Below are 12812 nucleotides of genomic sequence, written 5' to 3' on the forward strand. Positions count from 1 at the left end.
TTCCTTGACGCCATTCACAGGATTCTGCCACTATCTTCATCTCTTTCCCATTAGCAAAAAAAAAAGAGAAGATATTTCATAAAGGGCCATAGGGTAAATCTTTTACACTTTACAGGACGTACTATCTCTGGCCCAACTATTCAATTATGATTTCACTGTAGTGCAGAAGTAGCCATGGAAAAGATGTAATCGGTTAAGCATGACTGTGTTTCAATAAAACTATTTATAGGGACTTTCCTGGTGGTCCAGTGGCTTAAGACTCCACGTTCCCAATGCAGGGGGCCTGGGTTCGATCCCTGGTCAGGAAACTAGATCCCACGTGCCACAACTAGAAGTTTGCATGCTGCAATGAACACCCGTCGCAGCCAAATATATAAATAATTTTTTTTTTTTTTTGCGGTACGCGGGCCTCTCACTGTTGTGGCCTCTCCCGTTGCGGAGCACAGGCTCCGGATGCGCAGGCTCAGCGGCCATGGCTCACGGGCCCAGCCGCTCCGCGGCATGTGGGATCCTCCCGGACCGGGACACGAACCCGTGTCCCCTGCATCGGCAGGTGGACTCTCAACCACTGCGCCACCAGGGAAGCCCTAAATAAATATTTTTTTTAAACTTTATTTATAAAAACAGCAGGCCAGATTTGGTCTGTGGGCTGCAATGTCCAGCCTCTGTCCTACTGGGTGAAGACCAACACAAAGCTCCAGCCTGTTTTTCCCCTTCCAACTCCCCTGGGCATAAGAGTAAACAGGCACATTCATGAAGAGGATCTCTTAATTCTATTTAAAGCTGCACGTATGAAAATAAATGATTTAAACTGGAAACACATGGTCAGGCTGATTTCCATTCTGGCTCTGAAGTCGCAGACTACTGCCTATTTCTGTTACTGTGCCCTTTCTCAACACTAAGGGCATCCAGTCACAGGGATTACAGGCTGGCAACCTACCTGCACTGGTAACTCTTGGTTCCCAATTTAAACCTTATTATATGAGACGATGTGTCCAGGGTGGTGGCTATGGCTTGAATTACATCCCGCCAAAATTCATGTGTTGAAGTCCGAACCCCTGGTACCTCAGAACATGACCTTATTTGGAAATAGGGCTGTTTCAGATGTAATTAGCTATTAAGATGAGGTCCTTTGGGCGGGCCCCTAACCCAGTATGACTGGTGTTCCTATAAGAAGGGGAAATTTGGAACAGACATGGGCACACGGAGATGCAGGGGAATCAGGGTGATGCACCCACAAGCCCAGGAACGCCGCAAACTGCCAGCAAAGCACCAGGAGCTCCGGGAAAGGCCGGGAACCCCAGGCCCTCCGTCACAGCCTCAGAAGGAACCAGCCCTGCCCACACCTTGATCTTGGATTTCTGGCCTCCAGAACCGTGAGACAGTAAATTTCCGTTGTTTAATCCACTAAGTTTGTGGTATTTTGTCAAAGCAGCCCTAGAAAGCCAACACAGTGGTTAATTTGTATGTCCTTGTCCAAGACAAAGGAACATGTCACGGGTTCTTCATGGAGAAGCAACACACCAGCTCAGGCTGTCATTCGCGTTGGGGAAAAGGTGTCTAAAGGGCCGGGCACTCGACAGCGTTCAACGTCCTCACGCAAGCAGGTCAGCAGGTCGGACAAACTCTAAGCGCCAACCCACTCGTTAGGAGGGAAAACACCAGAAAAGCTATGTTTCCACAGACTGTCTGCGGCAACACATAGATGAAACGCCGGCAGGGCGACGTGGAAAAGCCGTCAAAGGCAGGGGAATGGTTACCTCTGTCCAGTACTGCTGCTTGGTCTCTGCGTCCATGTGAGCGAAGCCCCCCAGGACAAGCGCCTTCATCAGCGTCCTCTGCACGGGGCTGGACAAGAAGTTCAGAGGTGGGCTTCGGCTCGCAAACTGCTTGGCTAGGTTCCACCAGCTTTCACACTGGATCACCAGGTTTGCCCTGCAGGGAGAGACAAGACGCATTACTTGCTTACACTGCATGTGCACTAAGTAAACAAAGTGCAGGGCTACGAGCTTCAACTTCTGTTTCAAGTCCAGCACAGACAACTTGGTATAGACTTTGGAGTCTTGTATTCAGACCCAACTAGCCATTTGTCAACGTAAAGTTTATTTAATCTCTCTTAATTATCAGTTTCCTGATCTATAAGATAAAGATAACAACAGTAATAACAGCCCTAAATTTCACGGCTGAGACTGATGAAATGATTAAATCAGATACTTCATGTGAAGTGTTTGCAACAGTACCTAATAAATTACAAGAATTCAATAAATAGTAGCCAATGACAGTAATAATAACAATCATTTTCCTATACAGTAAGAAAACTGAAAACATCTCCAGAATTTGTTGTAGAAAGCACTAAAAATTTTACTTTGCAAAATTAAATTATTAATTGTCAAATTATCAGTTTTTCTCATCTTTAAAATGGGATAATACTAATGCGACAGCTGAAAATTCAAATAAGACTATTCTATATTAAAACTGTAAATTACTGAATTAAATATGTTACTCATACAGATTCTCTGATGACAAATCCTTGAACATCTATGCAATCTTCAGTCGTAACATGGAAAAGCCCTGTTTGCACTTGTAACAAGACTATGATATATTTTTTAAAACACATTGCTCCAAAAACGCTGGGTCTACCTAAACCTTAGGACCGTGTAACCGTTCACCACTTGAAAAGACTCCACTGAAGTCACACATGTCAGCTCACCTCTCCCTTCTCTCCACCAAAGTGACGAGCAGCTGCACTGTGTCATTTGCGAGGTCCTGCTCACTGCTGCACACCGAGAGGTTGCTGAGGACCTTCTGCAAGAGGTAGCCAACAATCCACTGAGAGCCCTCTGTGTCTGCTCCAAACGCTGTACTGAATGGCACGCTTATCTTCAGAGAAAACAAATTTTTTAAGGTCAGAAAGAAAGATCTGCCGGAAAAAGGAAAGAAAACAAAAAAAAAAAAACCCGTAGAGAAATCAAACTGAAATTAGCACTAAATCAGAAGTATTGCTTACTTCACACCAATTTTCTAAATGTATTCATTTCCAAAGTCCAAAAAGGAACATCATCAATCCACTGATGTTTCCCAGTGCGGTTTTCCTATTAGCTTTAGTTATTCTCATATTACATACACAGTCACACATTCACACCAAATACAAAGAACATAAATTAATCCATTCCCAAACAGTACTCTGAACTTAATATAGGTTAAAATAAGCAGAAATCACATGATATGCTCTAGGAAAAGTTAACAAAACGGCACGCTGTCCACACAGTTTTCTCCAGTGTGGAAGATGCTCAGCTCTTACTCACATTCTGATGAGAAAATCACCAAGAAAAATGTTCTCATTTCTATAATTCCCATGCTCATAAATCCAAACGAAATCAAACGGTTTTACATTCTGACCTGATCGTACAGTTTCTCATCCACCAGGAGATAAGTCTTTGCCCAGCGTTTTAGAAACCAAACAATATCTTTGCCCATCTGAGGGCTTAGCAGGTGCGTGAGATCTGCCCTTATTGCCCGAGACTCAACTTCTGAAACTCTGAGAACAGCAGACAACAGCCTGTAGGTACAAAAAGGAAGTCATTTATTCCTTTATCAGTTTATTGGCTGTCTAACCATATTTTTTTTCCTAAAAAGCCCTTTTCTGTTTCTCAACTCTCTGAAGTTTTCTTCAAGAGAGTTGGAGACAGATGCCCCATTTTACTGCTGACCTTTCAGGAAGCAGGAGAAAAGGAAGCGAGTCATGGCTGGACTAGTCATGGCCTCTGTTGGGCTGTGATTACACGTGCGAGTCTCAGCACTACTGTCTAAAGAGATTTTTCAGGTTCAAAACAGAGAAATGCACACAGTTAAAAGCTACTTAAAACCCACAGACACTGGTCGTTTTATGGTGTGGGGACGGGCCAGCGACTCATCCAGAACGTTCTGAATACTCAGTCTTGTCTCTAAATCTGACAGTCCTATTTATTTCCTAACAAACTTGACTTTTAACGTTATTTTTAAATAAAAATGTTGCTAGAATTACCTACATAAGTGCATGTATTGTCCTTTCTACACTACCGAACTCATATGCTGAGCAGCATTAACACAGCACAATATGCAGACCAGTAAAAAAAAAAGGCTTTGTTCTGGGTTTGGAAGGGGGGCACAAGGGATCTGTATTTAACCTGACTTTAGCTAAAAGGCAAAGAAGCAAAGGACTTAGGCGAAAGAGCCCATCATGACACCATTCTAGGAATATCAGCGCTAAGGCAGGAACGCTGCTTTCATCGCTGCTCTCAGGGTGAGTGAAGCCATCTCCCTGCTGTGAAACCTCACGGCAGTTTCAGCCCCTGACCCACTGCTACCTCCTTCGCAGCTGGCGACATCCCCCTTCTCTGACTGTCTTCTTTACACAGGTGGGTTTACGGTCTTCTTGTTTCACTACATACACTCGCTATGCCAACAGTGCTCACAGTTTTAAAAATGATTTTAGAGTGTATGTGAGCAAAACTAAGCCAACGATCTCACAATGCATTTTAAGTTAAAGTATCAAATTTTCCCCATAAGAATAAAGAGCTTAAATGATGTAATCTGCAGGCTCTCAGAACGTGCACTAAGCAATCACAGCAACCATGTAAATGTATGCGCTGGGATTTAACTACCCTAGAATTCTGATACCCATCACCATCCATGTGAAAGAGAAACAAGTTTTTCTTTCACAGTTGGAAGCTTTACACTTTCTTTTTCGCCTTGAATTTTTATTCCTATTTCATTTCCCCACAGACTATTATCCTAATATAATAAACTTCTTATACTCGCTTTATCGATCACACCATATACTTCTCTGAAACAAGTATGTATAGATATTAAAATATAATTTTTAAAACTTTCCAGTGATAAGACTGTGTTAAAAATGTCTTCTGGATTGAGTTATCGTTACAAAACTTAGTAGTACACAATTGAGCAAAATATCACACAAATTTAAATAAATTATTAAACACATTTATTAAAAATGAAACTTTACGTACAACACAGGGAATATAGCCAATATTTTATACTAACTATAAATGGAGCATAAACTTAAAAAACTGTGAATGACTATATTCTACACCAGTAACTTACACACTATTGTAGGCCAGCTATACTGCAATTTAAAAATATTAAAATAAATAAATAAAACGGATGTATCTTAATAAGATTAATGTGGCAGGGTTTGATTTTTCCAAATTAGTCCATGTGTAATTTGATTCCTGTTTTTCATTTCAATAGATATGAGCACTGAGAAAACGCGTTCACATAAATTAATGGGAGGCGTCTTTAGAACAGTGGGGTCCCTGAAGTATGTGAAGTAAAGCCCACGCTGACGGCACCCTGTAACACCGACAGGTCTGTAACACCCTGAGGTCTGCACACCTGGCCCTCGGGCAGCCGGCCTCCTTCCCACGGCACTGACAGTCTGCTAACAACCGTGCCATTCCCTTACTTCTTCCCTCTCCCACACGAGGAGCTTGAAAGGGGGAGCAATCTGTCTGCTCTAGAACAGTGCCTGGTACGGAGTAAGCACTCGATAGTTACTTGTCAAATGATGATTTCTTCAAGAAATGCAAACCACTTTCTTAGTAAACAAGGTCTGTCTCCCTCCTGCCGTTCAATGTCACACTCGCTCTTTGGACTGAAGAACAACGGTGACTCCTGTTGTTCCGGTCCCCGCCTCAACCCTTCACAGGCTTTGCTCTCAGACACCAAAATGTTTTGCTCCCTCACTGATACCCAAGACTGGCAAAAATTGAAAAAGCACTGAAAATACAAGGAAAGCATTCCTGAGGGCACTGCCCAGGCAAGAACAGTGACACAGAACACAACAGGACAGCACCCTGAAATGAACTGACTCCGCAGTTAACATTCACCATGAACCAAACCAAAGCAATTACTCCACCTAATGCTGAAAGCAATCCCAAAAGGAAGAAATAAAACTTTTCCAATAGAGCATTGACATTGACATTTTATTTCAAATCAGAGAATGCAACAATAAAGGAAATAAATTCCCAAACATTTCCTTGATATCCACTTAACAGTTTAATTAAAAAAAAACATATTTTCTATCGCACAGGTTTAAATGGTATCTATGTTATTTTGCATTAAAATAAAAAGAATGAGGGGACAGCACCTTGTTTGAGTTCATGATTTTGCAACAGACAAAAACCAATATTATGTCATTATTCTCTCTGTCTGCAACCTAAATTTAAAGTTTAAGATGCTGAAACTTAAATTGCTGTTTTCAAATCCACTTTTAGGAGGATATTTAGTTCACGTTCATCCCTCCTTAACTTCACCATCAAGAATTAATGGAAGTTTTACCACTCCTCTCAGGAAGATCACAGTGAATTCTTTCATCTGAGGCACACTGCCATCTTATAACAGGGCTCTCAAGGTTCACACACACTCAGGACAAATATTTCTACTTTATGAGAGGCCAGGAAAGCCACCGGAAAGTCATTCCAGCTTCCTGAACAATAAATACGTGTTCACGTTCACCTGGTTTCTAAGAATTTCCCACTCTTGGCGCTTTCATTCAGGTGCCTGAACCCGCATTAGCACTGCTTTCTGATGGTCAAGGGCTGTGTCTGCAGGAATTAGACCAAATGTCCCTTCAAGGCCTCACTGCATCCAGAATAACCTTACACTTGTCCTCCTCGGTACTGGACACAGCTGCCAATCCCCACCAGAGTGGCACCGCTTAAGTGTGCTGAGTACTTGCCATCCTTGTTTGCTTCAAGGCTTCTCCGAGTTTTATCTTCTTTCGTGTGTCAGCTTTACAACCCGCCTGTCCCTCGAGTCATCTACCCGTCAACTCAGAACTTATAAGACAGAATCAATTACAAGAGCACAGCTATAGAGGTCATATTACCTAATCACAGAATCTGTTCTGTTGTACCCTGGGATGGAAGAAGCCTTTTCTCCTGGAGATCCCAAAATTTGAAGTGTTGTATTAATGTCAACTTCAGATGAATGCTTAATGGAATATTCCATTATTTCTGGAGGTATTAGCGGAGTCTCTCCCTGAGTATCATCAGCTAAGAGGTAGCCTTCAGTTTAAAAAAAATTAAAAATGAACACTTAACAATCTACATTTAACAAATTGTACTATAAATGTTTTCAGTTTTATCTGATTTATATACACCATATAAATTGATGTAAAAGTAAATTATAAATGTTAATATGTTAATTCAAGTTTGATGAGAAACTTTCTGTTTCTAAGATAATTAACCCTCAAAAAACACAGGAAAGGACAAAGGACAAAAGTTTTATTCACCAATTTTATAATTCAAACTGACATGTAGGCTTTTTACTCTGTGATCTTTTAATAATTTTCAGTACTATATTCTGTAAAGTTAATAGGAATTCTACTATTATCTTTATCAAAAGTCAATATTTGGGAATGCCTTTCCAAACATTAAAGTTGTTTTCTTTTTTTCCCCTGATTATTTAAAATACAGAAACACTGACAACATGGTTACAGAAGAAGACCCTAAAGAAAAGTAAGACTGCTGGGATTTGAACTCTGGCTCCAAACATTAACACCAGTGTGACCAGGGCTGGTCTCCAAGTCTCAGATTCTTTGCGTATAAGACGGGGTGATAATTAACAATGATAATAATTGTAATATAGTAATACTGTAAATAGTAATAATAACAGCAACAAGGACGACCATAATACCTAATAATAGTACTAATGCAGGGGCTACAATGAATTCCACATAAAACATGTGGCACTGAACACGTGCCAGCCAGTACTGTAGAGAGAAGCAGCCGTAGCTCTGTGGCATACCACAGCTGTATCCAGATCTCAAGCCAACCCTACGTATGAACTACCATTATTAACTCAGGAAGCTTTCTTGGGGCTGAGACTGCTCTGCTGGCAACGACATTTTACAAAGAAACAACCAACCGACCTGTAACTAAAATAAGCCAGTGGATATCTTCGTACAGATCATCCAGCACCTTGCTGTCGGCAGAGCCTGAAGCAGGTGAAGCGAGGAGCTGCTGTTGCCGCCGCTGCAACTGCCCGTGGAGCCGCGTTACTCTTTCCTCTAATAAACTACAAGAAGGAAAATATCAACGGCTTCGTGAAGCTCAGTAAGCACAGACCCAGAACGACTTATTGCCACTTATTAGACAGCAGAAATTAAGATGTTAGCACAAAACACATATACAAAAATATTTATTATGTACACAATGTTCTCATGGCGCTATAAGAATTGTGATTTATTGTTTATGACATAGAATTAAAACATCGCTTTACAAACAATCAAGGTTTATTACAACAGGCATTTGAAAACCGGTTATTCCAAGATGTTACTGATACGGGTCCCATCACTTCTCATACCATGTTTTCCATAATCTCTCTGCCATCTATGCTGTGGTGCCTGGGCTCCAAATGTACAAGCCAAGGAACGCAATCGTGAGTGTGTTTCTGTCCATTTGTTCCGTGTGCTGGGGTACGGGGAGGGGGTGTTTAAAGTCTTTAAACACTTTAAGTGCTCGCCGGGGGATTGTGAATAGACAGTATTTGTCCATGGGGTGTCTTTGGACTGTGTGTACCTTGTCAGGAGAGGTATACAGTGCTCTGCAGCAATGCGTCCTAGCATTCCTACACTGGCTAGTTGATCTGAAAACTGGTCTCGATCATCCTCCTGAAGTTCACTTATCTCTTCTTCCTCACGAGAGGCCACTCCGTTGGCAGTCTGTTATCGATGAAAGAAATAAAGACGGAGCTGTCACGTAACCGCAACACCACACGCGAAGAGGAAGGCCGAGCAGAGCCATGCCGGCCGCCCAGGCAGGTACCAACAAGGGGGAAACTCGGAGAGCAAGAGTGGGGGTATGGCCCCCCCACTGTCGCACGTCAACACAGCCAGTGCACACCTCCCACCCACCTCCCACACCAGAGACTTCAACTTCTGTCACTGAAAAGGTCTGACACCTTTAAGATCCACAGTCCTTTGGATATGACCTGACAACTAGCAGGGCACAGGTGGGTTACTGAAAACTAAGGAGATGAAGGTAACTACAAGCCACATCCCACAAAACACGAACCTGTTTAGACTTTTGCTCTCCATCTGATGCTCTCAGCAAGTCCTCTGAAGGAGCTCACCTATGTTTCTAGTATTTGTTATACGATGAAATAGATTTTTAATTACAATCTGGCTTAAAACTTACCAAATTCCTCGTGCCATCGGGAGCTGCCAGGTGGCACTGAATATAGGAATTGAACACTTGAACTGCGTGTTGGGTGAAAAAGCCTTTGTGGAAATGCTTGTCGTCTTGGACCAGCGTCAGCCAGGACTCCAGCAGCCTGTCGTATGCTTCCATGTACACCATGTCGTCTTTATCCAGCTGAGAGCAAAGGACATTCACAAGACAGATGGCCAGAGAGTAAGACGGACATCACAGCAAGCATCCCACAGCCAGACAGACAGGGTTACAGGTTTTCCTTTAACAAAGGTTCCCAATTATTAATCAATGATCAAGCTAACTGAGCTCGTCTTAAAATTAACTGATCAATTCAAACATTGCAGTAAATATGTGTAGGCTTTTTATTAAACTTTCTAAAATCTTTCTAACTTAATCTAAATTCTTAGGCAAATAGGAATTAATGTTTATTTCTGTAAAAGACTAGCCATTCAGCGCTTTGCAGATGTGTTTTTCAAACAAAAATAATGTTAATGTTTTCCTGTAGTCAAGATGAGAACTGTTAGATTAAAGTAAGATTAAATGATTTTAGAAAAACTGAAGAATGATGAGAACAGACTGGCCTAATTAGCATATTTAAGAACACATGGGGAGAGCTTCACAGATGCTCCTTGACATTTTATTAGAAACCAGGAAGGCAAGGATGGGCCTCAAAAAAGCCGGAGGAGGGCGCAGAGGCAGGAGGGCCCTCGGGAACAGCGCAGCACGTGTGAGGACCCACGGGGAAGCCCCATGGACGGCGAGCAGACGGACTGGAAGGAGCCAGGCCTGGATGCGACCACCATGTACAGGCTGGGTCCTAACACAGCTTCAGAGTAAAGGATTCTGCCACTTGAGGAGGGAGAGCTCACACGGAGGACGCCAGACAGCTCTGCTCATCTTCTCACATGCCGGCAAGAACCCACGTCTGAACTCTGCCATTAGTTAGTAATGTGGTACATAATTCAATCTTTGCATCGATTTCTTCATCCACAAATTCACTAGATCACTATTCAGTGAAACTCGGAACACTTAGGTGTCAAGCACTATGTTTGGTGCAAAAACATAAATAACATACCATTCATTGACTTTCAAGCTCAACCCAATAGAAAAAAGGGAGACGCAAGCAAAGCACTTGCAGAACATACACTACAGGCCACAAGAGATAAGCATACACTCCGGGGTCAGTTTTTAATAACGGCATCTCTCGTAAGTAATTTGTTAGAAATAAAGGAGCAGAGCCTTCGAGCTATGTATTCCACCTTAGAAGGTTTTGTTTGGCACAGTTTCAGATGTTCTGTTAATATGTAGCGAACCAGGAACCAGGAACACGAAAGGTCTACAGGTCTGGTCTACAACTTGCTCTCCTGGTTTCCAAAACAGGCCTCAACCTACAAATACACCAACTCTAGAACCTCCATCAGAGAACGCCACCCCAAACTGTTATTTCAGCAATTTGTCAATGACTCAAAAAAGAAAGTAATGGGAGATCTATTTCTCGTATTCCAGCGTAAGCTGGACCATCAGGATACCACCTCCAGATTAGACTACACAAGCACCTAAGGAACTGCTTCCAGTGAATGGTGTTTTATGTCTTTCGCTTTTATTAACCCACGGAATACAAAGAAAAATTGTCATATTCTGGATCAAATGAACCTTTAAATTTTTAAAAAATATTTAAAAGTAATTTTGTGGGGACTTCCCTGGTGGCACAGTGGTTGAGAATCCGCCTGCCAATGCAGGGGACACAGGTTCGATCCCTGGTCTGGGAAGATCCCACATGCTGCAGAGCAGCTAAGCCCGTGCACCACAACTACTGAGCCTACGCACCACAACTACTGAGCCTGCATGCTGCAACTACTGAAGCCCGTGTGCCTAGAGCCGTGCTCCGCAACAAGAGAAGCCATCACAATGAGAAGCCCGCGCACTGCAACGAAGACCGAACACAGCCAAACATAAATAAATAAATTTATTTTTTTAAAGTAATTTTGTGAAAACTTTACATAAAACTAAAGGGAAAGTGAAAAAAACTTCACTAGATAATTTTATTAAGAATTTTAAAATAGCAAACCCAAATTTTATTCCTATTTTTCTGGCCTTGAAAGTGTTTATACTGAAAACAGGCAACATTCTTTGAATGTAACTAACTAGGACATGTTCACGTTGTGAATACTGGACTCCTACTATTACCTGTGGTGTTTGTGTCCTACAAAGTCCCCGCAAACACTGAATTAGCTAATACTCTGGTCACTGCAGCTTTCACCATGCGCAGGTGGAGAGGTCAGTGACCACCTTGTTTATGTGTGTTTCTGTGTACAGACACCTTATTTCACATGCACTGCTGATTCATGGCCAGCAGCCTGTCCAGCAAAGCTCGTCTAACACCCAGATTTTCTCCCTAAGGCTCACCCCATCCTCCCTGCACTTGGGCACAGCACCTGGAGGCCATCGGAAACAGCAAAATCATCCTATCAGTCATTGCACTGCAAGAACGTCAATATTTTGTGACAGAATTTTGGAAAATGCCGTTTCACACAAAAATGCGAAAAATGAAGCACTGGAGACGGTGAGAAGGACATCTGTTTATGGTGTGAGGGTGAAAACAACAAGGCAGAGCGCGACTACCCGGCTTGACCCCTGCTGGGAACAAGCAAGCCGGCGGATCATACTTTTCGTCACTCTTTGCACACACATGTCCATGAATAATCATGAAAAGTTCCACAAGTGCTGATTTTGGGGTTGCAAAGGATTTTTAGCAAGGAAGTGAATTTGTAAATATGGAATCCACAAATGATGAGGACCAACTGTACTTGCAAAATCTAACTCTAGGAGGTTCTAACTTACTACTAATGCTGGCTCTGCTCGCTCATGTACCATCAAAATGCTTTACACTTTTTAAAACCTTGACAGCTCATAATTTTGTTGAAGGACAGCCATATTCCTGGTTCCATAAATGCAGTATAACATATTCATTTAGGTTTATAAATACCAATAAAAATGATCAATTCAACCAATATTTTTCATTACATCATTTACTTCCTTCCAACCCCTTTTGTAAATACTGCTTTCACCATCAATACAATTACAAACCATATTAAGTAAATACTGTTGCATGAACATCAAAAAAGATACAGAAATACTGTCAGTATCCTTTAGTAAACTCTGAACTCACAAAATATTGGGTGAAGTTTTTCCATGGAATAACTGACTGGATGGGAATGCCATATTTTTGTTTTGTCCTTGGAAATATACTGTTTGCTCATAAATTATTGAGCTTGAGCAAACTGATCACCTAAAACTCAGTCCCAGATTTCACTTATACTATGAATTTTACCAACGTTATTACAGCTCAGAGTGCTGCTGTCTCTTTACATTCACCTTCTGATTTGTTTTATCACTGAAACATCTTATTCTGACAATTTCCTTTTCTTTGTTACTATGGGCAGAAAAATGAAAAATTCTGAATTTCAAATAGCATCCAATGAAATGTTAAAAACAACAATTAACAACAAAACGTAAAAGATGGTTATTTCAAGACTTCTTGAAAGACTGTGCTATATTTTGGAAAATGCAATTAGGAAACTGAAAAATAATGAAGAG

General features: G+C 41.7%; 1 protein-coding gene across 1 annotated transcript in view; it reads right to left on the reverse strand.

Moving 5' to 3' along the window:
- Positions 1 to 12812, reverse strand: part of XPO4 (exportin 4) — a 103627-nt gene that overhangs the window by 15917 nt on the left and 74898 nt on the right. The window contains exons 10-16 of the mRNA XM_082859723.1: positions 9201 to 9377; positions 8583 to 8725; positions 7934 to 8079; positions 6890 to 7067; positions 3400 to 3559; positions 2711 to 2880; positions 1761 to 1935 (exon numbers count right to left, since the gene is read on the reverse strand). Coding sequence (XP_082715849.1) covers positions 1761 to 1935; positions 2711 to 2880; positions 3400 to 3559; positions 6890 to 7067; positions 7934 to 8079; positions 8583 to 8725; positions 9201 to 9377 — 1149 coding nt within the window. The remainder of the gene's footprint in view (positions 1 to 1760; positions 1936 to 2710; positions 2881 to 3399; positions 3560 to 6889; positions 7068 to 7933; positions 8080 to 8582; positions 8726 to 9200; positions 9378 to 12812) is intronic.

Source organism: Leucopleurus acutus (genome assembly GCF_964270905.1).
Source record: "Leucopleurus acutus genome assembly, chromosome: 18".
Classification (NCBI taxonomy): domain Eukaryota; kingdom Metazoa; phylum Chordata; class Mammalia; order Artiodactyla; family Delphinidae; genus Leucopleurus; species Leucopleurus acutus.